General features: G+C 54.0%; 2 protein-coding genes across 9 annotated transcripts in view; one reads left to right on the plus strand and one right to left on the minus strand.

The window, feature by feature from the left end:
- LOC115500831 (signal transducer and activator of transcription 5A) lies at positions 1 to 24,481 on the plus strand. Of its 4 annotated transcripts, none has more exons than XM_030295552.1 (21): positions 1 to 102; positions 928 to 1,065; positions 1,409 to 1,565; positions 2,860 to 2,949; positions 5,977 to 6,151; positions 11,037 to 11,167; positions 11,435 to 11,586; positions 12,100 to 12,255; positions 12,683 to 12,862; positions 14,659 to 14,746; positions 14,848 to 14,970; positions 15,332 to 15,424; positions 15,908 to 16,114; positions 16,697 to 16,791; positions 16,887 to 17,017; positions 17,490 to 17,645; positions 18,367 to 18,418; positions 18,750 to 18,857; positions 19,897 to 19,994; positions 23,041 to 23,116; positions 23,563 to 24,481. In XM_030295552.1, the coding sequence occupies exons 2-20, from the start codon at positions 938 to 940 to the stop codon at positions 23,103 to 23,105; spliced, it is 2,385 nt and encodes a 794-aa protein (XP_030151412.1). In that variant the 5' UTR covers positions 1 to 102; positions 928 to 937; the 3' UTR covers positions 23,106 to 23,116; positions 23,563 to 24,481. The 4 variants fall into 4 exon arrangements, with proteins under 4 accessions (XP_030151412.1, XP_030151413.1, XP_030151411.1 ...); XM_030295553.1 differs by having other exon boundaries at positions 19,897 to 19,959; XM_030295551.1 differs by having other exon boundaries at positions 23,041 to 24,481.
- STAT3 (signal transducer and activator of transcription 3) overlaps positions 22,541 to 25,546 on the minus strand; it is a 68,453-nt gene continuing 65,447 nt past the window's right edge. For 3 of the 5 annotated variants that reach the window (XM_030295554.2, XM_030295556.2, XM_030295555.1), the window contains 2 exons: positions 25,354 to 25,466; positions 22,541 to 24,680 (listed from right to left, as the gene is read on the minus strand). In XM_030295554.2, the coding sequence (XP_030151414.1) occupies positions 24,625 to 24,680; positions 25,354 to 25,466 (169 nt within the window). In that variant the 3' untranslated portion in view covers positions 22,541 to 24,624. The remainder of the gene's footprint in view (positions 24,681 to 25,353; positions 25,467 to 25,546) is intronic. The other 2 variants (XM_030295558.1, XM_030295557.1) reach the window with 1 other exon arrangement.

A 25,546-nucleotide genomic window follows, 5' to 3' on the forward strand; every position in this document is an offset into this window, starting at 1 on the left:
CCGCCGCCGCCGCCGCCGCCGCCGCCGCCGGGAGCCCGGGCCGCGAGCGAGAGCCGCGGGGCTGACAGCCGGCCCCGCCGCCGGACGGCTCGGCGCCACCAGGTGGGTGGCCCGGCAGCGCGTCCCGAGCGGCGCACGCGGAGATGGGACGCTCGACTCCCGCCCCGGCCCCCCCGCGACCCCGGAGCCGGAACCCGACGGCCGGCCGGGGCGCGGGAACCGCTGTCCCGGACCGAGAGGGAGCCTGGGCGCGGGCGCCGGCGCGGGCGCGGACGCGGGACGCTGGCCGCGGACCGAGGGAGGGGGCCGAGGGTGGGCGCCGTTCCCGCCCGCAGAGGGCAGGGGGCGCTGTCGCGCTGGACAGTGGGAGACCGTGAGGCACGGCTTGGGGTTTGGGGGGGCGGTCAAGGCGGCGTCTGTCACCGCAGCTCTCCCTTCTTAACCACCCCAGCCACGTGCCCGCGGGGACCGAGCCGTTCAGTGGAAGCCGTCGGTGCCGTTGCCCTAACTTTGGTCTGGAATAATACACACCCCTCCCGCCAGAAATGGGGACTCGGGGTTCGAGGCAGGGTGGGGGGTTCTTGCAGCCCTACCCAGAGGTCCCGTGGGCCTCCGCGTCAAGTTTCTCTTTCAGTTTTCTAGCTGTCCCCCTCTGGGGAAGCCCCGGTGGGGCGAGGGGAGAGGAAGAGGGGGAGGGCACCTGACTTTCGAGAGCCCCTCCCCAAGCCTCCGCGGGTTCCTTGTTGGAGGGCAGAGCGGCCTTCCCCTCCTCACCGTCTTTCTTCCCGCACAGGAAAGCTTGTCTGTGGGAGGGGAGGGGCCTGGCCTGACCGCGGTCCAGGGACGGGTGGGCATGGCAGGGCCAGAGACAGGCCCAGCCCTTGCCTCTGTCGTGGAGACGCCTCTGCAGCCCTCCGCTCGCCCTAGGTGAACGGACATGGCGGGCTGGATCCAAGCCCAGCAGCTGCAGGGAGATGCGCTGCGCCAGATGCAGGTGCTGTATGGGCAGCACTTCCCCATCGAGGTTCGGCACTACTTAGCGCATTGGATCGAGAGCCAGCCGTGGTAGGTGCCCCTCCCCTGCGCCATGCTCTGCGGGTCCCTACCACCCACCCAGGCCCCTTGACCTTTAGCTCTCCTTTTTGTGGTTTCGAGTGATTCTAGTCCCGTCTGTCCCTCCGTGCAGAAGGGGTGGTGTCCCTGGGAAAGGGGAACAGGGAAATGGGACCCTGGGAGGGGAGAGGGGGTGATTCTGGACTCTGATGCTTATGGAGTTGCTGGGAACAAGGCTTGTGGGTTCTGGAGTGCCCTTAGCCTGGAGCCTGGGATTTCCCAGTACCTCTTGGTGCCTGACCTCTCTGCCCAAGGAAGGACAACAGTAGGCTTCTCTCCTCTGCCCTGCCCCAAGGGATGCCATCGACCTGGACAATCCCCAGGACCGAGCCCAGGCCACCCAGCTCCTGGAGGGCCTGGTGCAGGAGCTGCAGAAGAAGGCCGAGCACCAAGTGGGGGAAGATGGGTTCTTACTGAAGATCAAACTGGGGCACTATGCCACGCAGCTCCAGGTGGGTGTGAAGGCTGGGTCCTCAGCAGGGAAGCAGTGTCTGCCTTCTCTTTCCAGCCTCAGAACCCCTGGGTTTTTTCCTGGCCTGGTCACTGACTCACCATGTGACCCTGAGCTAATCGGCAACTTTTCTGCTCTTCAATTTCCCCCACCTCCTCTTTCTAAATCAGACCTGTCAGATTCCCTTACCATACGACAAAGCAAGGGGTAGGGTGTGTTTGTCCCCAAGAAGAGGAAGATGGGCATTCTAAACAGATCGAGCAAAAGGGATGGAGGTGGACTGAGTCCAAGTTCCTTTGCTGGCGAAAAGAAGACTGACAGCTCCTAGAAATGAGGGAATGAGTGAGCGGGGGAGGGGCAGAGAGAGAGGGAGACACAGAATCTGAAGCAGGCTCCAGGCTCTGAGCTGTCAGCACAGAGCCCCATGCAGGGCTCGAACCCATGAACTGTGAGATCATGACCTGAGCTGAAGTGGGACACCGACTGAGCCACCCAGGCGCCCCCTCCTAGGACTCTTTTAAAGGTGGGAGGATCGCTGAAGTCTGTAGTTGGGTAGGAGAGGAACAGAGTTGCCCTGGAGGCAAGAGCTGGATAAAGGAAGCTTTAATGAAGGATTTAGATGTAAGAGGTACCTCCTCCTTCACTGGGGGTCTAGGGGAGGAAGGGGGAGGAGTATAGAGGAGAGAGAAAGTTTCTGTGGAAGCAGGAAAAAGGTGTAGGTGATAAAATAGTCACAGTCAAGCATTTATTGGAAGTTAACTTATATTTCTTAGAGAGCTCTTCTTAAATGCAAGCAGCAGGGTGCCAGGGAAATAAAAAGTCCATCCCAGAACAGGGAGGAAACAGGAGAAAGCTGGAAGAGGAAAGCAAAATAGGAACCCAGGGCCAGGCGTATGGTAGAAAGTACATTGACCTTGGCATCGGATGCCGCAAGTCTTGAGTCATCTGCAAACCCGTTTGCCTCTGGGCAAGTACTTAACCTCTCTGAGCATCAGTTTTCTCATCTGCAAAATGTGGATAATAGTTTCTGTGTGTGTCATACTGTCTATATAGTCAAAGGAGATGGCAGATTGGAAGTGCTTTGTAAACTGCGGGTTTCTAAACCAAATGTGAAGATCTGGGAGGGGAAATCGAGTCAAGGAGAGATAAAGATGTCTGTTGACGGCTCCTGAGGTTTCTCAGGGAAAGCCAAGGCAGAGGCTGGAGGAGAGGAAGGTGATGGGGAGCACGTGGCACTGTGATGGCATAGTGGGAGTGGCGGGTAGCCAGTGGTAACTGCCATTGGGTTCTTTCAGAACACGTATGACCGCTGCCCCATGGAGCTGGTCCGCTGCATCCGGCATATTCTGTACAACGAACAGAGGCTGGTCCGAGAAGCCAACAACGTGAGTGTCCCATGGGTGTGGGGAGAGGAGCTGGGAAGTCCTGCAGTCCTTCCACACGCCTTTTTCTCTAGACACAACTGTGTGGGTTTTTTTTTTTTTAATGTTTATTTTTGAGAGAGAGAGAGAGAGAGAAGAGGGGAGGGGCAGAGATGGAGACCCAGAATGCAAAGCAGGCTCCAGGCTTTGAGCTATCAGCACAGAGCCCGACATGGGGCCTAAACTCATGGCCAGTGAGATCACGACCTGAGCCGAAGTCAGACGCTTAACCAACTGAGCCACCCAGGTACCCCAACACGACTATGTTTTATAAACGCTGGCAAGACAGCACCAGGGAAATAAGGGACATGGACAAGTGTGAGAAGCTGCAGTGCATGTAGGTACAGTCCCTGGCTTCATGCCCCAGGTTGGCCACTTACTAGCTGTGTGACTTGAGCCTCTGTTTTTTCAATTATAAATGGGGTTAGTAATAGTATCTACCTTGTAGAGTTAGTGTCAGGATTAAATGAGATACTGTGTGGGCCAGGGATAGACAGACCAGTGAAACAGAAGAGGAAGCCCTACACATACACACACACACACACACACACACACACACACACACACACACCTGGAAATTCAACCCACGTTATAGATGGCATCACAAACCACAAGGGAAAAGATTTATCATTTTTTTTAATGTTTATTTTTGAGAAAGAGAGAGCATGAGCAGGGAAGGGGCAGAGAGAGAGTGGGGGACAGAGGATCTGAAGCAGGCTCTGCACTGACAGCAGAGAACCCAATCTTGCTTGAACGCAAGAACCATGAAATCATGACCTGAGCCAAAGTCAGATGTTCAACCGACTGAGCCACCCAGGTGCCCCAAGATTTGTCGTTTAATAAATGGTGCTGGGGTGGTGCTCCTGGGTGGCTCAGTTTGTTAACCATCCAATTCTTGATTTCAGCACAGGCCATGATCTCACAGGTTTGTGAGATCGAGCCTGGTGTTGGGCTCCACCCTGACAGTGCAGGGCCTGCTTGGGATTTTCTCTCTCCCTCTCTCTCAGTGCCCCTCCCCTGGTCTCTCTCTCTCTCTCTCAAAAATCAAATAAACATTAAAAGAAAAAAATGGTGCTGGGGTCAAAATTAGAAATGTTCTCCGGTGGTGCCTGGGAGGAGACATGGGACTGAGTTCTGTGTCAGAAGAGCTAACCCTGGCAAGCTCAGAGAGGCGAGGCCCAGAGAGGCAGAAAGGGCCTCACCCCCCAAACTCTGCAATCATGAAGGCATTGAACACCTGCTCGGACAACAGGGCAAACATTTTATTATCTGCAGTAAAGCCAGATGACTTTCACAAAATGACATCACTCGGTAAAGACCAGAGAATAGTGCCTGGAGCTTATTTATTTGTTGTGGCGGACACTGATTTCAGGAATTTTCCAGTTCATCCAGTAAACATTTATGGAGGTCCTGGCTAGGACTAGAGAAACAGATGAAGGCCCAGTTCCCACCTAAAAGGAATTCAAGAAATGATAGATTCTCTAGGGGTAAGCTGGGTACTAAGGAGGCACATATGGAAAAAGTACCTAACTCTGACTGGGGCAGCCTGTCAGGGGGATGTCCTGAGGACAGGGCCGTCTAAGCTATGGGGGTGGGGGAGGGAAGGGGAAGAAGAAAGAGACAGGAGCAAAAGTCACAAAGTATATGTGTGGGCAGGAAGGCAGGAACCATCTTAACACATTTGAAGGATTGCAGGAACCCCCCCCCACCCCGCCCCGTCATCCTGGGGAGAAGGGGGCCACCTGGGGAACCCCAGTGAGTAAAGCCAGAGAAGAGGCAGAAGGCAGGTCACAGAGTCTTTTGGGAAAACTATTGTGTCCCTTATTGACTTATTGCCACCACAGAGCTCTCTGTAAACATATGAATGAATTTAGCTCCAATTAAGAACTACCTGTCTATGTACAGGTGTTGTCATGGGCAGGGGGGAAATGATTCCTTCTCCCAACCATCAGGCTGTTCTTGAGAACCTTTGATTTTGGTTCCACCTACCCCTTGGGGATTTTGTGGTACACAAAAAGGTCCTAGCACCTGGAGAGCTTACATCCTAGTGCATGGGGGCAGACACGAAAGAAAGAAACACATATAAAATCAAGACACTTTCAGATAAGAGTGGTGTTATTTTAAATTGGCCCATCAGGGAAAGTCACTCTGAAAGGGTGCCAGTTGAAATGCCCCCCTTGGGAAGCTTTGGTGCCAACATGTTCCAGAGTAATGGAACAACAAGTGCAAAGGCCCTGAAGCAGGAACGTGTTTGTGTATTTAGGAACAGAAAGTAGCCGGTGTGCTTGGGCAGCAGTGGAACTGGGAGTGGAGTAGGCAGAGGCTATCAGCTAGCGCAGTGGAGGCTGTGGAAGGAGTTTGAATTTTATTCTGCGAATAGTTTACTGGAAAGACCCTGAAAACCGTCTCCTCTCAGCCAGATGTTCAAGGAATAGATCAGACTAGGTCACCCACAAGGCCAGATCCAAGAAAGTGTTATTGATACCTTCCCTGTAACTCCCCTCAGTTACAAGAATGTCTTGAGTGAGGACACAGATGATGTGTGTTCACACAGCTTTGTTCCCCACTGTGTCCCCAGCATCTCACATGGTCCATGGCATTGGATCAGTGAGTGAATGTGGAATGAGGGGTCATCATCATTAGTAGGAAAACCCCAGGTTTCCTGCTCCTGGGACATTCTGAGTTTTAGTCTCTCCAAAGAGAGTTTAGGTGGACCCTGTTTGGGCAAGTCTGGTGGAGGCCAGGACCACACTAGAAATTTCTCTGTGCTTTATGAAGTTGCCATAATCTGCCAGGTCACCTGCTTCCCTCCTTTCCAACTCCACACCAATTCAGGCAAATGACTATCCTTCCGACTCAAATTACCCTTACCTCTTACCCTAGATTTGAACTTTGCAGTCCGAAGTATTAGCGCTCCCCAGGGCCTGAGGTTTCCTGCCATCCTCACCGCCCAGCTCACTGCTGCCCACACTCTCCCCCTGATGTCCCCAGGGTAGTTCTCCAGCTGGGATCCTGGTGGACGCCATGTCCCAGAAACACCTCCAGATCAACCAGACGTTTGAGGAGCTGCGACTGGTCACACAGGACACAGAGAATGAGCTGAAGAAGCTGCAGCAGACTCAAGAGTACTTCATCATCCAGTATCAGGAGAGCCTGAGGATCCAGGGTGAGGCCAGGGCCGCCTGGGCGGTGTGTGTCGTGAGGACAGGAGTGACAACCACTTTGTGAGCTCCTGCAGGGTTGGGGCAGTGTCAGCGTCTGTCTCCATAGAAACCTTACCCAAAGCTTTAGAGAAGTAATGGCCCCTGTGACTGAGCCCATGCTATGGGCCAGGCTTCGGGCCAAGCCCTTTGCGTGCATTTTTCAATCCTACCTTTACAACAGCCCCAGGAAGTAGGTAGCTGTATTATCCCTATTTTGTAGATGATAAAACTGAGGTTCCAAGAGAACAAGTAATTTGGCCCAGATTGCTTATAAGTTGCAGAATTGGGGGTGCCTGTCTGGCTTAGTGGGAAGAGCACGCAACTCTTAATCTCAGGGTTATGAGTTTGAGCCCAATGTTGGCTGTAGACTCTACTTAAATAAATAAACTAAAAAAAAAATAATAATAAGTTGCAGAACTGGATCTCAATTACAGATATGTCATAAAATCCCTGCACTTTACTAAATAATATTCTCTCCCTAATTGTCGGTATTCAGTGACTACCTCAGTGAATGAATGAATATGGACAAAGTGTTTCCTATTCAGGGGAGGACTTAGGTTGGGAGTCTCCTCGTTGAACCAGGCTGGGGACAGGCAGAACTCCAGAAATGCCCTTTCTTGAGCCTCCCTGATAGGAGATGGAGCTGGAGGGAAGAGATTACAGTGGAAAATTCTCCTGTCTCCTAGGGCTGTAGTTTGCCAACGGCTGTCATGATAAGCATGTGGGGAAACAAAACTTAACTCAGAGCCAATTAACTTCCGGTATAATTTGAGAAGACTTGAGACAGGGCCCATCTTCCCCCAATTCCAGACTGACCCCAGAGCTGTTCCATCCCAACCTAGCGAGAATAGGCAAGTATCAAGTGGCCTTTGCTTTTGTTCCTCTTTCTGTACCTTCTTAAGATAAAACCTTAGGTCATTGACTTTAGACCTTTCTTCTTTTCTGATAGGTATATTTAGAGCTTTAAATTTCCCTCTAAGCAATGCTTTAGCTACATCTCATGAGTTTAGATACGCTGTACATTCATAATTACTCAGTTTGAAGTATTTTCTCTCTTTTTCTAAGAGATTTTATTTTTAAGTAATGTCTACACCCGACGTGGGGCTCAAACTCACAACCTCAAGATCGAGAGTCACATGCTCCACTAACTGAGCCAGCCAGATGCCCAGTTTGAAATATTTTCTAATTTCTTTTCTGAATAATTATTTTACCCACACATTATTTGGAAGTGTATTGTCTCTTAGAAGTATATATTTGGGGTTCCTTTTCTAGATGTCATATCATTGATTTCATTTGCTTTTTGTCATTGAATTCCACGATTGTCAGAGAACATACTCTGTATGATGTCAATTCTTTTAAATGTAACGAGACTTGTTTTATGGCACAGCTTATACTCTAGCTTGGTGAACGTATCTTTTGGGCTTCAAAAGAATGTATGTCTCACAGGTTGTTTCATTAAAAAGTAGCAATTTTAGGGGCGTCTGGGTGGCTCAATCCTTAAGCATCTGGCTCTTGGTTTTCCGCTCAGGGTTCCTGAGTTCAAGCCCCACCAAGCTGATAGTGTGGAACCTGGGATTCTCTCTCTCCTTTTCTTCCTGTCCCTCCCCTGTGCACCTGTGCTCTTTCTCTTTCTCTCTCTCAAAATAAGTAAACTTAAAAAATATATTATATTTAATATTAGTGGACTAAACACCTCATTTAAAAGCAGAGATTGTCAGAAAGCACATGAAAGCAAGACTCAACTATATGCTATCTACGTTTTAAATTTTAATTAAAAAATTATTTTAAGATTTTTTTTTTTAATTTTTAAATCCTTTCTATACCCAACATGGGGTTCGAACTCACAACCCCAAGATCAAGAGTCACATACTCTACCCACTGAACCATCCAGGTGTTCCTACATTAAAATGTTTTAAATGTTTATTTATTTTTGAGAGAGAGACGGAGAGACAGAGCACAAGCAGGGCAGGGACAGAGAGAGAGGGAGAGGGGGACAGAATCTGAAGCAGGCTCCAGGCTATGAGCTGTCAGCACAGAACCTGACATGGGGTTCAAACTCACAGACTGTGAGATCATGACCTGAGCAGAAGTTGGCCACCTAACCGACTGACCCACCCAGGTGCCCCTTAAATTAAAAAAAAAACACGTATAAAGATATGCTGTGGGAAAATAGAATAAGAAGTCTAGGGTAGTCATATTAATACCTCACAAAGTGTACTTCAAGACAAAAAGTATTATCAGAGATGAAGAAGGACACTTAATAATTATTAAAGTATTAAAAAGATAATAAATTTCTATGCATCTAATAACAATGCTTCAAAATACACAAAGAAAAACTATTTAAAAACTATTTAAATACTATTTAAGCTCTCCTCCTTTCCCTGCCCTGTTAGTTTTTTCAATACTCTGGGTTCCTCAACAGATTGCCTAAATCAAAGTAGATGTTGAGTAAAAGTTGGTGGGATGATTCTAGCATGTTTTCTTCCATCTGAATCCATCTCAGACTGACACAAGAGAAAGGGTGGCCCTCTTCCTAGATTAGGGAACGGGAGAATTCAGGCTATTAGTTCTACCCAAAGCCTTTGACTGGTTGATAGTACTTCCAATCCTATTCTTGGGTTTTCTGTTTCCTATTTATGGATTTGGGTTTGATTCTGGTTTGGGTTTGTACCCATCATGTCATGTCAGTTCAGTCTCATGTATCAAGTTCACCCATGGGAAACATAGGCTATCATCTGTTTGTGCAAGGGGAGGCTCAGCTCCCTCCAGTGGAGCAGACAATTGCCTCATGTCTGCTGGCCTCCCTCCCAGAAGCTTCTGCAAAGTGCCAGGAGAGACCTAAGTGAGTCACCTGCATAGGGAGGTTGGGCCCAGGTGTGGGGCTCACCACCACCTCCCTGGGGGTGGGGCCAGGATTTCTGAGGTGGCTCCATACTGCTCTGCTGTGTTCCAGGCCTGGACAGTATTCTTCTCTCTCAGTCCCCGAGAGTGGACTCCAAACCATATTTCCAGTTGTCTTCTAGCTCTGGGCTTTTCCTGACTGTTAGAGTTGCTTTAGTCTGTGTGTCCCAGCTTGTGTGTCCATGAGGCAGGACCTAGGTCAGTGTGAGAGGGCCCTCAGCGGCCTGCCAGGAACTTGCCCAAGACGTGCTGATGCTCACCTCCTCTTGACTCAGGCCCAAGTAAGGACACTGGAATATTCTTTTTTTAAAAAATTAGATAGACTGCACACCCAACATGGTGCTTGAACTCACAACCCTGAGATCAAGAGTTGCATGCTGTATGGACTGAGCCAGCCAGGCACCCCGACACTGGGATATTCAAATAGGTGATCGGCAAGGCGTAATAACCCCAGCATTTAGGATAGTGGTTACCTTTGGAGGCAGGGACGGATGTGCAAGCAGGGAAGGATGTACAGGTAGTTTTCAACGTGGAAATGTTTGATCTCTTTTTTTTTTTTATGTTTTGTTTATATTTGTGAGAGAGAGAGCATGCATGTGCACGCAAGCGGGGATGGGGCAGAGAGAGGGGGGCAGAGTTTCCAAAGTGGGCTCTGTGCTGACAGCAGACAGCCCGATGTGGGGCTAGAACTCACAAACCGTGAGATCAAGACCTGAGCCAAAGTCAAACGTTTAAACGACTGAGCCACCCAGGCACCCTGAGAAATGTTTGATTTCTTTAAGCCGGGTTACTGAAAGACAGGTGTTCCTTGCATCATTCTTTCTGCCTTCCTTGGGTCTTGAGAATTTCATAATAGATGTTTTGTAAGAGGGTACTGAGGCCTCACCGACTCCCCTTTCCTGCCATGGATGAGCTTCCCAGCAGCTAGTGTGGAGAGAACCTGCCTCCCTCTCTGGCACCCTTGGGTGCTAGAACCTTCCCTCTCCTGAGAGGATCTTGCTGCTTTCGTGTTGCCAGTGGGCCCTGGGCATTCTGTCTCCCCATCTCCCTCGCCTTTTCCCTTTCGCCCCTTCTCTTTCTGTCCCTCTCCCTCCCTCTCCCTCTCCCTCCCTCTCCCGCCCCCCTCTCTCTCCCTCTCTCCGTCTGTTCCTCTCTGTCTCCTTCCAGTTGGTCAGCTGAGCTCACGGTGACCCACCCTGGACAAACAAACACGTTAGGCACCTCCCAGCACCCAGAGAAATGCCTTCTTCCCTAGGAGAGAGGGCTGTGCTCCCGGGGATGGGACAAAGCTGGAGATGGGACAAAGCCAGCAGGCAGGGGCTGCCCTGAGGGGGCTCTGATGTGTGGGGTGGGGCTGAGCGGCTACTGGTCTCTGTCACCCTTTAAGCCTGCCCTGGGACCCCCTAACCAGTAAGGACACGCTCATCCCTGCAGCGTGTGCGTGCCGGGCAGTTCCTTGAACGTGTTCTGTGTTCCCACATATTTAGTCCTCAGCCAGCCACCGAGACAGGGGCCAGGCTTCTCCCATTTTGCACATGGGCAAACTGAGGCACAGAAGCGTGATGCACGAGTTCACCCAGTTAGTGAACGGTGAGGGCACACATCAAACCAGGCAGTGAGGCTCCAAGCTGGACCCCGTGTGGCGTGAGGAGGTCTGGGCAGCCAGCTGTGTAGACTGAGGTGGGAGGGGAGGCCGTGGGGCAGGATCCTCCTCAGCTATACCCTCAGGTTTCCACCTACACACCCCCAGGAGGGGAGATCAAAGGCGAGAGGCCAGAGACCAGAGCCTGCTCATCTCTGGCACCCTTGGCTGTCAGAAGGCCAGCTTGCCATCGGTCAGATGTGTCCCTTGAGGGTCTGGCCTCCAGAACGTGTGTGTGCGTTCCCCTGGGCTTCCTGCAGGAAGCTGGGAGATGATGGTCATGGGTGTCCTGTCCCCTCCTCTAGCTCAGTTTGCCCAGCTGGCCCAGCTGAATCCGCAGGAGCGCCTGAGCCGGGAGACGGCCCTCCAGCAGAAGCAGGTGTCCCTGGAGGCCTGGCTGCAGCGGGAGGCCCAGACGCTGCAGCAGTACCGTGTGGTGAGTGGGATCCGCGTCCTCTCCTCCCAAGCCTTGAGGTGCACATCCCAAGGGGCGCGGGGAAGCCGAGAGAGGGCTAGAGCCAGGAAGAGAGCAGGACCCAGCGGAGCTGGAGGCCAGATCGTTCTCTCCCGTGGGGGGCGTGGGGGGCGTGTGGGCAGAGCAGGTTGGGAAGAGGGGAAGGCCTGGGCCTGGGGCCTGGTCCCTGGCCCCCAGCCCTGCCTCCCGAGGCCTGCAGTTGGGCGTGTTCTCCCCACTTGCCTTCAGGAGCTGGCCGAGAAGCACCAGAAGACCTTGCAGCTGCTGCGGAAGCAGCAGACCATCATTCTGGATGATGAACTGATCCAGTGGAAGCGGCGGCAGCAGCTGGCGGGGAACGGAGGGCCCCCCGAGGGCAGCCTGGATGTGCTGCAGTCCTGGTAATGGTGTGTGGGGGGTGGCGGGGGGTGGCGGGGGGCAGGAGGGGGCGGCAGGGGCTGGGAGTGGTGCAACCAGCTGCTCGTTGTGCCTCCTGCGTTTCCATGAGCAGCCGGCTCCCTCTGTCCTGCGGCAAGACTTAGTTCACTAGGGGTTCTGGTTCCTGATGCGGACTCTGGGGCCCCCGTCTGTGCCCCCTGCCCAGGAAGGGAGTCACCGTGCTGGGGAGTGGGGCAGGGCTGGGTGTGCAGAGTGACGCTCGGGCCGATTGGACCCACTTCAGGCTTGCTGCCTCTGCGTATTTCTCTGTGTTTCTGGAAGGCGGGCGCTCTGCTCTGCTCTGCTCCGCTCCGCTCCGCTCCGTGGTCGGGAGTGGCGGCTTAGGCGCAAAGCCTTCCTGGGTGAGCGCGGAGCTGGGTCTTGGGGCGTTCTCCTCAGACTGGAGCCTCCCAGCCTCGAGCCTGGGGGATGGCGTGATGCCATTGTCCTCCCGTTGGCCTGGGGCTCCCGTGCAGGTGCGAGAAGTTGGCCGAGATCATCTGGCAGAACCGGCAGCAGATCCGCAGAGCTGAGCACCTCTGCCAGCAGCTGCCCATCCCTGGCCCAGTGGAGGAGATGCTAGCTGAGGTCAATGCCACCATCACAGACATCATCTCAGCCCTGGTGACCAGGTAATTCCTGCCTCGGGCCACACCCAGCCCCCGTGCGGTTGGCATGGGGGAGGCAGGCGGTGCTTTGCTGATGGTGGGGGTGGGGGTGGGTGGGCTCTTGCTTGAGTCCTTGTCTCTGTTTGCCTCGGGTCCCCGTCCCCGCTCTGTCCTCAGTTGCTTTAGCTGCTCGGTGTTGACCTTGCCCAGTTTCTGTTGTGGACACCATGTGGACTGCCCTTGTCCCCCGCAGCCCATGCCAGCTGCTGAGTCGTTTCACTGCCTCCCCTCCAGCCATCTCCTCTGACTCTCAGTGGCCTCCCTGGGAACAGGGGCGGTGCCGTGTGCCTTCATTTGCCTGCTGAGCCCCGGCAGCCTCCCTCCACAGGGGAACCAGACCCTGTGCCCTGAGCCGGCATCATGTCTGGTGTGGTCACTTGTGTCCCCGCAGCACATTCATCATCGAGAAGCAGCCCCCTCAGGTCCTGAAGACCCAGACCAAGTTTGCAGCGACGGTGCGCCTGCTGGTGGGCGGGAAGCTGAACGTGCACATGAACCCCCCCCAGGTGAAGGCCACCATCATCAGTGAGCAGCAGGCCAAGTCACTGCTCAAGAATGAGAATACCCGCAAGTACGTGTGACCCCTTCCCTGCCTTCCCCTCCCCAGGCTCTGGACTGGGATCTCAGATCTACTCTACAGCTAGGGTCCTGGACACTGGGGACAGCCTCCCTCACTGTAGCCATGGACCAGTGTCTCTCCAGTTCATCCCGGCTGTCCTGTTGTATACTTTGTTCTGCTTTGACGTATAGTAGGTCAACGTGGGTTGCACTGTTGGGTTGTTCAAGTTCTTGGGCTGATCACTGGGATGTAGCTGCAATCCGTGCAGAGTTTGGCTCTGTGGTCACCCAAGCCAGCAGAGCAGGCCTCAGTCATGAGAAATGTAGTGCGTTGGACAGGAGAGATGTAAGGCTCTGTGGAAGTGAGATTGGTAGTTGTGGGGCAGAATGATAGTCTCTGGACGCAGGACCAGTGAGGGTGGCTAGTGAGAGAGTGTGGAGAGAGGAGAGGGAATACCTTCAGACACAGAGAACATGGGCCTTGTCTGGAAGGAGAGCATAGAGCAGGTCGGCGTGGCTGGAGAACCTGGAGTCCAGGGATGAGGGCCGGCCCCCCACAAAGGATTCAGGGAATGAATGAACTGATGAATGAATGAATGAGGGAGTGAATGAGTCAAGTGGGAGACCTGGTCCCGTGCGTTCAGTGTCTATTGTGGGTTCTGGGAATGGGATGATAAAGCAAAGAGGTTCTCACTCTCTTAGAGCTTACAGTTTGGCTGGGGAGGGAGATAGTTATATGCTTTTCGAAATACGGTGATGTCAAAACGTGATAGATTCTTGAAAGATAATGAAAACAGAGTGATATCATAGTGTCTGGATAGATGTGCCATCACCACTCGGGTGGTCAAGGAAGGCCTTTCTGAGGAGATGTTTGAGTTGAGACCTAAACCAGAAGGTCAAGTGTTTCTGGGCAACGGGAAGAGCAGGTACACAAGTCTCGAGGTAGCAACAAGTTTGCATGTTCAGCAAACAGACAGGCAGCATGGCTCGGTCCTGAGTGAGGGGAGAGGAACCCACTGAGGCCAGGGAGCTGGGCAGGGTTTGACCATGACCATGGGGATCCTTGTGGGCTATGGTCATGGTTGTTGGGTTTTTTTGGTTTTTTGTTTGTTTGTTTTTTAGAGAGAGAGGGCACAAGCGAGCAAGGGGCAGAGAGAGGGAGAGAGAGAAGCAGGGCTCACCCAAAGCGGGGCTCGAGCTTACCTGATGCGGGGCTTGAACTCACCAACCCTAAGATCGTGACCTGAGCCCATCTGATGCTTAACCAATTGAGCCAGTGAGGCGCCTCTGTTCTTTTTTTTTTTTTTTTAATGTTTATTTTGAAAAAGAGAGAGTGCACGAGTTGGGGAGGGGCAGAGAGAGAGAGAGAGAGAGAATCCCGTGCAGGCTCTGCACTGTCAGCACAGAGCCCGATGCTGGGCTCGATTTCACGAACTGTGAGATCATGACCTGAGCCGAAACCAAGAGTTGGATGCTTACCCGACTGAGTCACCCAGGTGTCCCATGGTTTTTATTTTAAGTGCACTAGAAGCTGCCAGAGGGCCCTGAAGACCCCCACGTCAGTTCCAATGCTGAGGGAATTTTTAACCTAATGACAGAGACCCAGACTTTGGGTAGACTTTGGAGACTTTGCTGTACCCTCAGGTTAATGAGAAAGTAAGCCCGAGACACGGCGAGGAACACTCTCAGGGGATGGGGCAGGGGCTGCTGGCAGGGCTTTCTGGCATGAACATCTGGCTGAGGGAGCGCACAGAGCCATGCTCCTGGCCTGGGGCCCATGTGGCGATGGGGCTCCCCTGTCCTTCACAGCGACTACAGTGGAGAGATCCTGAACAACTGCTGTGTGATGGAATACCACCAAGCCACCGGCACCCTGAGCGCGCACTTCAGGAACATGGTGAGGACAGGGCCTGAGCCCTGGAGGGAGGGTCTGCCCAGGGCTGAGTCCTCATAACCAGCCGCTTCCTCCTCGTCCCCCTCTGACCTCCCACTCTGCAGTCACTAAAGAGAATTAAGCGTGCTGACCGGAGGGGCGCAGAGTCTGTGACGGAGGAGAAGTTCACAGTCCTGTTTGAGTCTCAGTTCAGTGTCGGCAGCAATGAGCTTGTGTTCCAAGTAAAGGTGAGGCCCCGCTTCTGCCAACCCCCCCGGGTCACCCAGAAAGGTGAAGACCCACCTGAGGCCACCTGGCTGGTTTGGGGAAAGCCAGAGAGCTCTGGATCCTCACACGGTCACGGACCATTTAGTCGTGAGGCTGTCAGAAAGCCTGCTCGCTAGGTTATAAGCTGGCACCAGCCACAGAACTTAGGCCATGGACCAAGAAAAAATGTGTCCTGAGTTTTTTTGTTTGTTTGTTTTTGCTTTGGTTTTGTTGGGAGGGCCTGTGGGTGGGATTGTGGGTGAGGAGCGAGGGCTGGGAGTCTTGCCTACGTGAGGGCAAGGTGGTGGTCGTGTGCCTTCTACGTTCACTCTTTTGCCATAGACTCTGTCCCTTCCCGTGGTTGTCATCGTTCATGGCAGCCAGGACCACAACGCTACCGCCACTGTGCTGTGGGACAACGCCTTCGCCGAGCCGGTGAGTACTCGTGGGACCGCCACTTCTGCCCCCTCCAGGCCCTAGGAGTCTCCCTGCGTCAGCCCCAACCACTTGGGCCCTGCTGGGTGGTCCCCTGCCAACCCCGGGGCCACACTAGAGCTGAGTTGAGGTGACGGGCAGCTGGTGTGGGTGCACTGCCCGTGGCATGTCCTCGGCTCCATCTGGGCTCCCGGGACTCAGGACTGGGATCTCCTGGGTCTGTGAGCTTACTCAGCCTTTGGGCTCTGGTCTCTGATATTCCTTTGGCTTGTGTTTTGGGTCCCTGATCTCTGTCCCAGACGCCTGGTCTGGGTCTCTATCACTGCGTATCTAGCCCCTCTGCCTTTCTTCTGCTTGTGTTTGTGTCGCCTTTTCCGAGTCAGTCTCAGTCCCTTCTTGCATCTCGTAGTATCTGTGTATCTGAGTGTGTTTGTGTAAGTATTTCCTACGCCTTCAGTCTGCCTTTTCTTCTCTCCCTCGCAGGGCAGGGTGCCATTTGCCGTGCCTGACAAAGTGCTGTGGCCGCAGCTGTGTGAGGCGCTCAACATGAAATTCAAGGCCGAAGTGCAGAGCAACCGGGGCCTGACCAAGGAGAACCTCGTGTTCCTGGCACAGAAACTGTTCAACAGCAGCAGCAGCCACCTTGAAGACTATAATGGCATGTCCGTGTCCTGGTCCCAGTTCAACAGGGTGAGGGACGCGCCGCCAGACTGGGACCAGTCTTTCCCCACCTCACAGACAGGTTACTGGCTTTGGCCAGCACCCCATCCTTCACCCCCAACTGCCCTCTCCTACAACCGGGAGAGACGAGGGCTAGTACCCCAAGGAATGGAGGCAGGGGGCAGCAAGAAAAACGCACTCAGCTCTGAGAGCCAAAGCAGAATAATGGAAGGAGCTGGGGGGCTGGGAGTCAGGATCCTTGAGTCCCTGTCCTAGATATGTTAACTAAGTGGCCAGGCCCTTCCCTTCTCTGTGCCTCAGTTTCCCCATATAAACCTTTGGGCAGAAATTACTTCAGAGGTCTTGCCCAGCTTGGACAATTCTAGGTACCTCCTACCCGCACCCCTGTGTCTGAAAGGCAAGAGGCAGTTTCCCCTCTCGTCCCTAAGCTACGGTTGGGGGCCATGTCCATTTATGGACCGCTGGAGTGCTGGGCAGGTAGGATGAGGAACTGGGAGAAGGTATTTGTGAGGACAAGAGGGCACTGTTTCCTGGGCCACCTGTGACAGCGGGGCCACATACCCTGACTTGGGGTATCCTGGGGGCTCTCAGGAGAACTTGCCAGGCTGGAACTACACCTTCTGGCAGTGGTTCGATGGGGTCATGGAGGTGCTGAAGAAGCATCACAAGCCTCATTGGAATGACGGGTGAGAAGCGGAGGGGCCTGGGGGTTGGGAGGGCATGGGCTCAGGGGACACGGGCTGCTGGCCCGGGAGTGACACTGTATGCTCCGTATTTCTAGGGCCATCCTAGGTTTTGTGAATAAGCAACAGGCCCATGACCTGCTCATCAACAAACCCGATGGAACCTTTTTATTGCGCTTTAGCGACTCTGAAATCGGGGGCATCACCATTGCCTGGAAGTTTGACTCTCGTGAGTGCCCTACTTTGCCCACACTTCAGCCCAGGAGCCCTGACGACCATTTCCTTGCTTCCCATTCTCCACCAGGCCTGCATCCTTGGAGGGTTCCCCAGGGGAAACAGACCTCAAAGTAGAAGAGTGTTGCTCAGAAATACATTCCCTTTCTACTGTTTTCCATTGCGGAGAACCTAAGATCACTGGCCCCATAGCCTCTGGAGTTGCCAGGGGACTTCTTCAGCAGTTCTGAGTTCTCCCTTCTCTGCCCTGCCCTAGTCTTGCTGGTATCGACTTGCTTGGTTTGCCGGGTAGAATGTTCTTGCGGTCACTTACTCGCCTTATGCCCAGGAGCACAAGACAAGGGGGAGGGTCGCAGAGCAGGCTAGTAAAGGCCCAAATGTCTCTGCAAGTCAGATCTAAAACCCCATCGCCCTGACCCTCCTCTTGAGGGTGGTGAGTGGTGGGAACGAGCTTGTCCTTTTCACAGCTGACCGCAACCTTTGGAACCTGAAGCCGTTCACCACGCGGGACTTCTCCATCCGGTCCCTGGCTGACCGGCTGGGGGACCTGAGCTATCTCATCTATGTATTTCCCGACCGACCCAAGGATGAGGTCTTCTCCAAGTATTACACCCCTGTGCTCGGTGCGTCCTGCCCTGATACTCCCGAGCCCTTCCTCAGCCTGTGGACAGAGCTCTCGGGGGCTTAGGCAGCCGTGACTCCTCAGAAGAAGCCAGGGGCCATTTCCCCCAGGGGGGCTGGACCCATGGTTTGGTGCCGAGCACGTGGAGAGGGTATTGGGGCTCACAACTGAAGAGGGCAAACAAAGCTTCTGACCCGGCTTTCTCCCCAGCTGGGTGGATTCTCACGTCTGCACCCCTGAAGGAGGAGGCTGCCCCACTGGCAAAGGAAGGGGGGGGATAATCATACCACAGATAGTGCACAACTCCCATCTTAATCAGCTGCTCTCACGGCTCCCCACCCTCAAACCTACCTGTAAGGGGAGAGTAGGAAGCAAAATGGACAGGTTTTTCTCCTTCAACCTGTCCCCAGTCCACTGTTGGGTTTGCTGCTTTGTGTTGATTCAGTTTCCTCGACAGGGGTGGGGCAGGGAGAGAGAAAGCAAAGGACCAGAAAACGGAGCAGGAGAAGGGATGAGATTGAAGCCAGAGTTCTGGGTGGCTGTCAGACTGGGTCCACCAGCAGGTGTTTATGGGAGTCTGGGAAATCTCATCCCCGCTGAGGCCCCGCAGTGGTGCGGGTGGGAGACCGACTTCATGGGGTAGGTTCCCCTTCCTGGGAGCGCCCAGACACTTTGGTTCTCATCACCCACCCCCACCCCCGCCACTTCCCCCACCCTGGCAGCTAAAGCGGTGGATGGATACGTGAAGCCACAGATCAAGCAAGTGGTCCCTGAGTAAGTGTCCAGGGTCCAGCCCTGGTCTCCTGCTGCCTCCTCTCTCTTCCCTCCGTGTTCCCCTCACCGTTCACTGCTGCCCCTCCCGCTCACAGGCCCGGTGGGGCCCAGCACCCCCTGGCCCCCTGAAACCTGGCTCGGCCCTGGAGAGGGAACTGAGCTTAGTCTCCATGGGACCAGGACCCAAGACCCCACTCCCGCAGCCGGACCCCCAGGCCCAGGGGGCGCTTTGTGCTTCCACACCCCAAAGAGATGTAAACATGCCCCCTGAGCCCTCCCCAGGTCAGCCGCTGCCCTGAGGTCACTGAGGCTTCTCCTGTTCCTCCTGCAGGTTTGTGAATGCGTCTGCAGACTCTGCCGGGGCCAGTGCCACCTACATGGACCAGGCCCCCTCCCCAGCCGTGTGCCCCCAGGCTCATTATAACATGTACCCACAGAAGTAGGTTGTGTTCTCTGGGGCTCCGCAGGGAGGAGCTGGGGCTGGGGCTGTGTTCTCTGGGGCTCAGGCTGGGCCCGGGGGGGGCTGGTGGACAAAGGGACCCAGAGCTCCTATAGGTCTGAGACCACCCAGGCCAGGCGCCAGCATATGCCCCGGTACAGGGAGGGAGATCAGCTGGTAAAAAGCATAGAGCATAAGCTGTATATAGCAGGGTCCTCACTCCTGGTGCTGACTAGCTGTGTGACCTTGGGAAAATTATTGAACCTCCCAGATGGTCTGTTTCCTCATCTTTAAAATGGGGGCAAGAATACCTTTCACGTGGGATTGGGGTCAGGCTTGAGGTCAAGCATTTAGCTCAGGTGAGGCTGTTGTAAGGACGGCTACAGACGGGATGGTTGTTCTTAGCAGTTGAGTGTTAACAGGGTATTAATTGCTTCTCTCTGGAGTTCCCAAGGTAGAGAATTAATTCTCTTCTGGGCTGTGGGTGGCCCCAGCTGGATGTCTAGGTACCTGGGAGATACAAGCTACAGTGGGATGATGGCCGTAGGCTTGAGGGTCACAAAGACTGCAGTGCCAATCCTGACTCCGTTTGCCAGCCAGGGGGCCCTGAGCAAGTTTCCTACCCTGGCCGAGCCTCAGTTTTCCCCTCTGTAAAGTGGACTAAATACCCATCTTACAGGTGGCTAAGGATTGGGGCAACGTGGTTAAAAGGCCACTGTAGACAGCCTATGACTGAATGGAATGGCGTTGTGGTGGGCAGAACTCCCTGACCCAACCGCCTCGTTGTGCAGAGGAGGAGAGGGACAGGGACAGGGGAGATGAACTCTCTGAGCCCACTCAATGAGCCAACGAAAGTTGAGACTAGCGCTTGAGTGTCTCCCAGTGAGCCAGTGACTGACGTTTTCAACTGGGAAATGGTGGTGGTGTCCAGCCAGAGCCGGTCCTATTCCCATGAGGCTGTGGTCTGAGCGGGGAGCGGGCCAGGGCCTGTGACACATGCCAGCTCCCTCCGACCTCCCGCTCTCTCTCTCTCTACCAGCCCTGACCCCGTCCTTGACCAGGATGGAGAATTTGACCTGGATGAGACCATGGATGTAGCCAGGCATGTGGAGGAACTCTTACGCCGCCCGATGGACGGTCTGGACCCCCGCCTCTCCCCGCCTGCTGGTCTTTTCACCTCTGCCCGAGGCTCGCTCTCGTGAATGCTTGAATCCCCCACTTCTCTTTGGGAACAACGCTCAGTGTGAGGGGTTCATATGAATTGTGATGTTAGCATTGCTGTGCATACTGATGCCTCTGCTGGCAGCACATGTGCAGGTGTGTGTGCGCACGGGCACACGAGGTGGGCCTGCCTTGCCTTTGCCCTCTGGGTACGTGGTTGCGGCGGCACCACCACCTTTCTCTTCAGATCAAGGCATCCCAACAGCCCGCCGGGCCCATCTCTGTTGTGGAAGGGGGCTCAGCTTCCTCTGCTCAATGCAGGCAAACCTATTCCGCCGCCGGGGCCTTTACTGCCTAGCAGCTGTTTGAATGAAATTAGTCAAGAAGGGGCACGGAGACAGGTAACTGCCTCTAAGCTTAAGTTTTGCTCCTGAGTTAGAAGCTTTGCCTCCCAAATGCGCGCATACGCTTTTATGTACGTGCATCTGTTCTCATGCACGTGTGTTGGTCTATTGATTCTTTCGCTCGGGAGGCTGGGGTTCAATTTTGTGTAATATTTTATACTTCACATAATGAATATGGACTCGAGACTTTTTGTGAATGGAGAGCTTATCTAGACCACAGCCCTCACACAGCGCAGATGGGTCATTTGAGTCTGGGTCTGTCAGAGCTGCTCTGAATATGTAGCTTCTTAGCCTCCTGGCGTCCAGCCAGGGGACTTGGGCGTCCCATCTGTGGTGCTGTTGCCCGGTCCTGCTATCTCTTTTCAACCGCTATCCCCTCCCATGCACCCGGCCCCAACCTTCTTTCCCCGGCTGTCTGCAACCTTGGTTGCAGGAGAGGTGGGAGAGGGGCAGGGACTGGTCTAGGCCATGGCGGGCAAACAGGGGGCCAGGGACTTTGCAGGGTGGATCCCCTCCCCTCCTGGAAAAAACCTGCAAGAGACAGCCGCAGACCAGCCGCACGCTGCCTGCCTGTGGAGCCTGGAGTGAGGGGTAAAAGCTGATCTCGTTCCCCCTGTGCCTGGAACAGGCCTCGTCACAGTTGCAGAACGTTGAGGTCTGAGAAGGCCTTGCTCCCAACCTCATGAGCTCCTCCCTCTGGGGCAGTAGGTGGTGGAAGGTCGAGTCTCAGGTTTAAACATCTCTGAAGGAAGGTGGGGACGAGAAGAGGGATTCTTGTGTACTTTGTACATAGGCCACCAGTGTTTTTGAGTAAAGTATTTTTTTCATAAATTTGCTGGTGTGGCTCTTAGTTGGGCAGCCTTGGGTAGTGTGGGGGGCGGTCACTGGAGCCAGTTATTTTCTTCACTCCCGCGTGGCTGATGCCGTAACCTGTACCCTGCTCCCTTTTCTGTGTGTCAAGGGTGCCCACCACCCCTGGAACGCCGTCTGTGCTTCTGAGGAGACAAAACTAGGGTTTGAGGCCTGGGGAAAGGTGGGGCAGGAATTCTGGGGTGGAGGCAAAAACCGTGCTTGGGGCTCGCCTTATCAGCTGCTGCTATAAGCAATCCTGAAGTCTTTGGCCCAGGGCCAGGCCAGTGCCAGGGGCAGCAGAGAACCTCACCGTGTTCCCTTCTCCCCGGGCTTCTTCCCGAACACCAGCAGGTGGCACCATCCCGTTGCCACCAGCGTTTTTCAACCGGCCAACCGGCGACCGACCGACCGGGAGGGAAGGAAGTTGGGCCAGGAGGATGGTCTCCCCATTTGGACCCCCTGGCACGCTGCCGGTCCAGGGGAGGTCACTGAGGCCCTTGGGGGAGCGGGCTGGGGAGCCAGGACCTGCTGGTGAGGTTTCTTCAGAGCTCAAAGCAAGGGAAGAGGGGTTTGCAGCCTGCCCGAAGGAGGCGCAGGGGCCCAGCAAGGGGGCTGGCGGGGGTGAGGAGGCAGGGAAAGCAGCCGCTAATCTCCCCTTCCATCTCTGCAGGGGGAGGCGGCTGGCTGCTATCTCACCCAGCGGCGGTCTCCATGGCACTCGGCACAAGGGGAGGGGGTGGGGAGACAGCCGAGTGGGCGCGTTGATGTCTGTGAATTATCACCACCGGCTGCCACGCCGTCGGAGGCAGCCAGTTAAGTGCTTACGTCCATCCCCACTGAGAGAACTGAAGAGAAAGTGATAATGGAACAACTGTGGAGGGGAGGCCCTGGGTGGGGTGGGAGTATCTACACCCCAAGCCCCCTTTGGTAGCTTATCTGACCCCAGACAGGTTGGCGCAGCTTGCAAAGGCCTGAGGAGAGAGTGGGGGGAAGGAAGAGGGAGCAGGGAGGCCTCCGCGGAGACCTTTGTGCAGAAAGAGTACAAACCTGGCTCCTCCCGTCACCCCTTTACCTGGAAGCTGCCGGCCGACCTGAGATGGGGGTGGCACCGTGCCCCAGAGCTGGGCCCCAGGGCGTGGGCTAAGGTGGCAGCCTGGGAGCAGGGGCAACCTGGGAGCAGGCTCGGCCTAGGTGTGAGGCCCCCCCAGAACTCAGGCAGGGGAAGGGGACTCGCCAGCAGCCAGAGGCAGTGCTGCCACGCCCTCAGACAGTTCCTATATAACTTTTATTTCTGGAAGTTAAAGTAGATACAGCAATATACAAAACAAAAACAGAAACAAAAACTCCACAATAATATAAATTTTTACACTATGAAGTATACATTGGAATTTGACGCAGTGACCGGGCCAGTGGCATACAAACCACTGCGCCGGCAGGTTGAGCCATCTATGGGAACCCCTTGGCTGGGCGGGGGACGGGCAGGGGGAGACAGTGGAGAGAAAGTGGGCAGGTCCTGGAGGGCTCCGTTCTTTTAGGGAGGGGCCAGTCTCTGCCCCTCTCAGAACTCTTGCTACTATCAGAGTTAAAACCTGATACACATGCTACCTCAAAGCCATGAACGTTACAATATCTGCTCCAGGGGAGCCTGGATCCTTGCCCCACGTCCCTCTGATCTAAATCTCTCAATTTCTGAGTTAAGCTTATTATAAACTGAAGAGTGTTGCTGGAGAAGGGAGAGCTCTGTACTACCTCCCAACTGTTTCTAGGCAGGACGACAGGGATGGCCGAGCACAACCTGTTTGTCTTGGAGAGAAGGTCCTCATCCCCTTAATTCTGAAACTGGTGAGTGTGGGTAAAACAAATAGCGCTCCACAGAAACTCTGACCGACTGAGATAAGGTGGTCTGGGACCACCCAAGCTAGTCGGGCCTCTGGATTGGGGCGGCGGGGGGGGGGGGGGGGGGTGGACCAAACATCAGAGACCATGAAGTGTTTCGAAATGCACAGTAAATGGGAGCTGTTCTCCCTCATCCGCGGGGCCTCAATGGGGAGGAGATGGTCACCAGCACTGGGGGGAGGCCGAGGTGCACACCCTCAAAGAGGGACAGACTTCGAGTTTATCACTAAGCCTTTGCCCCTGGGTTAACCACGTGAAGTGATTAAAGGTGCCTCGGGAAACCACCAAGAAACCAGGATAAAAACCATATTCCCTGAGCTCAACTAGACCCTTGGCTGGGGCCCCACAGTCTGAGTCATGTTCGATCTCTAACTCTCACCTTCTTATTCCAGGATTCCTAAAGCAAACAGGACAAGGGGGCCTTCAGACACTGGAAGGAGCCATACACAAGGGGGGTCAGGTGGAGAAGGAGGAAGGAAGGATCATCCCATCCCTTATAAGGCACCCACAGGAACAACCCAGGCTCTGGAACAGGAGCACAAGTCCAGGCAGACGGGGGACAGGTTGTAAGCACTCCTCTGCGCAGCCTTACCTACTAACAGGCCGACACATTAAAGGGGAAAATAAAAACTTTGTTTATTAAAAAAAGTCTAGAATGTTTCGGTTGTCCTTCAACCTTCCTATGTCAAAACCAAAGGCCAAGCCACAGCTTCAGATGTCTTTTAAAGAGCTGGATCTGAAGCCCATTTCCGGATTTCTATAAATTATCAGCCTGAAGAAAGCTGAATGCCTAAAGCACCAAGAAGGCTACTGACTGAGTTTTCTTAAATACAGAAAAGGCTATGCCGATACAGTGTTTTTTTTGCCCTTGAAAAAAAATTTTTTTTTTTTTTTTTTAATTTAAAAAGAAACCTCGGGGCTGTGAAAGTCCTATCTTCTATTTGGATGTTAGCAAGGTTAAAAGTGCAATGTCAGCAGTAGCACAGCTACAGGCAGCCTGTGGCGGCCGCTCGCAGGAGCAGGCGGAGGGCTGTGCGGGCACCGGGAGGCACTTGTCTAACAAGGCAAGCTGCTGAGAAAGGAGGGCGGGGGAGCAAGAAAAGACAAGAACGTTTCCTTTCTCCCCCTCGTGCCACCCCTTCCGCATCCCCTGATGGCGGTCTCAGAGAACACGTTTCTTATTTGCATTTAGGTCAAAGCGTATCACTCACATTCATTCATTTCTCTATTGTGAAAAGTGCCCAGGTCGCTCAAAGGTAGCAGGAGTAGGAGATTTAAAAAAACAAAAACAAAAACAAAAACAAAACAAAACAAAAAACCCAACAAAACAAACAAAATCTGGAAGCACAGAGTTAGAGGAGTTTCAGACGATCTGGGGGTTGGCTGTTTAAGGGGTGGTGGGACACAGGGAGGTGCCTCCGTCATCTCTGTCTGCAGCCTCAGCCCGCCGCTCCTCACATTGGGGAGGTGGCGCACTCCGAGGTCAACTCCATGTCGAACGTGAGGGATTCTGGGGGGGAAGACCGGGAGAGCCAGTTCAGTTGCCTGAGCCCCAACAGCTGGCAGGGCACCCCCCGTCCCCCGCCCGAGCCCTTCAAAGGACAGAGGCTCAGCCCACTGCCCCCACGGCCAAGACAGGGTCGGATCGTCCAGATTTACACTCCTCCCTACAAAGTCTTGCCTTCTGGAAGGGCTCAGTCCCCTTCTTCCCTTAACTCGTTCCCAACCGTCCACATGTAAAGAAGATCTAAGGCTGTCCCGTTGAATGTGGCCGCCTGGAAACACAGGTGGCTACCGAGCATCAAAATATGGCTAGTCCCAGTCGAGGTGGGTGTAGCTGTGAAACACCTAGCACGTTTCAGAGACTTAGCACAAAAACAAAAATCTCATCAACGTTTTCTTACGTGTTAAAACGCTAGCGTTTGGGATTTATTGGGTTACAGAAAATGTATCATTAACGTTAACCTCCCTTGTTTCTTTTCACTGGTTTTAATATGGTTATTAAAAAAGTCGCACTTACGTGCGTGGTGCACGTTTGGTTTCCAAGGGACAGCGCGGCTCTAGGACCTCCCTCTACCGGTCTGCGTGGCCAGCTCTGGGTTCTGTGCGTGGGACCGTGGGCCCGGCACACAAAGGGGGCACACTTCCCTCCCAAGGACAAGGTCTGTCGACCAAATACTCACCAAACTGCCCTCCTGCTGAGGGTTCAGCACCTTCACCATTATTTCCAAACTGCATCAATGAATCTAAAGTGCGGGGGGACATCGGCAGGTCAATGGTATTGCTGCAGGTCGTTCTGTAGGAAATGGGGAGCAGCAGGAGGGGAAAGGGCCGGGTTGACAAGACACAATGGAGAAAAAAAAAAAAGAACAAAAC

This window comes from Lynx canadensis, chromosome E1 (assembly GCF_007474595.2).
Source record: "Lynx canadensis isolate LIC74 chromosome E1, mLynCan4.pri.v2, whole genome shotgun sequence".
NCBI lineage: Eukaryota > Metazoa > Chordata > Mammalia > Carnivora > Felidae > Lynx > Lynx canadensis.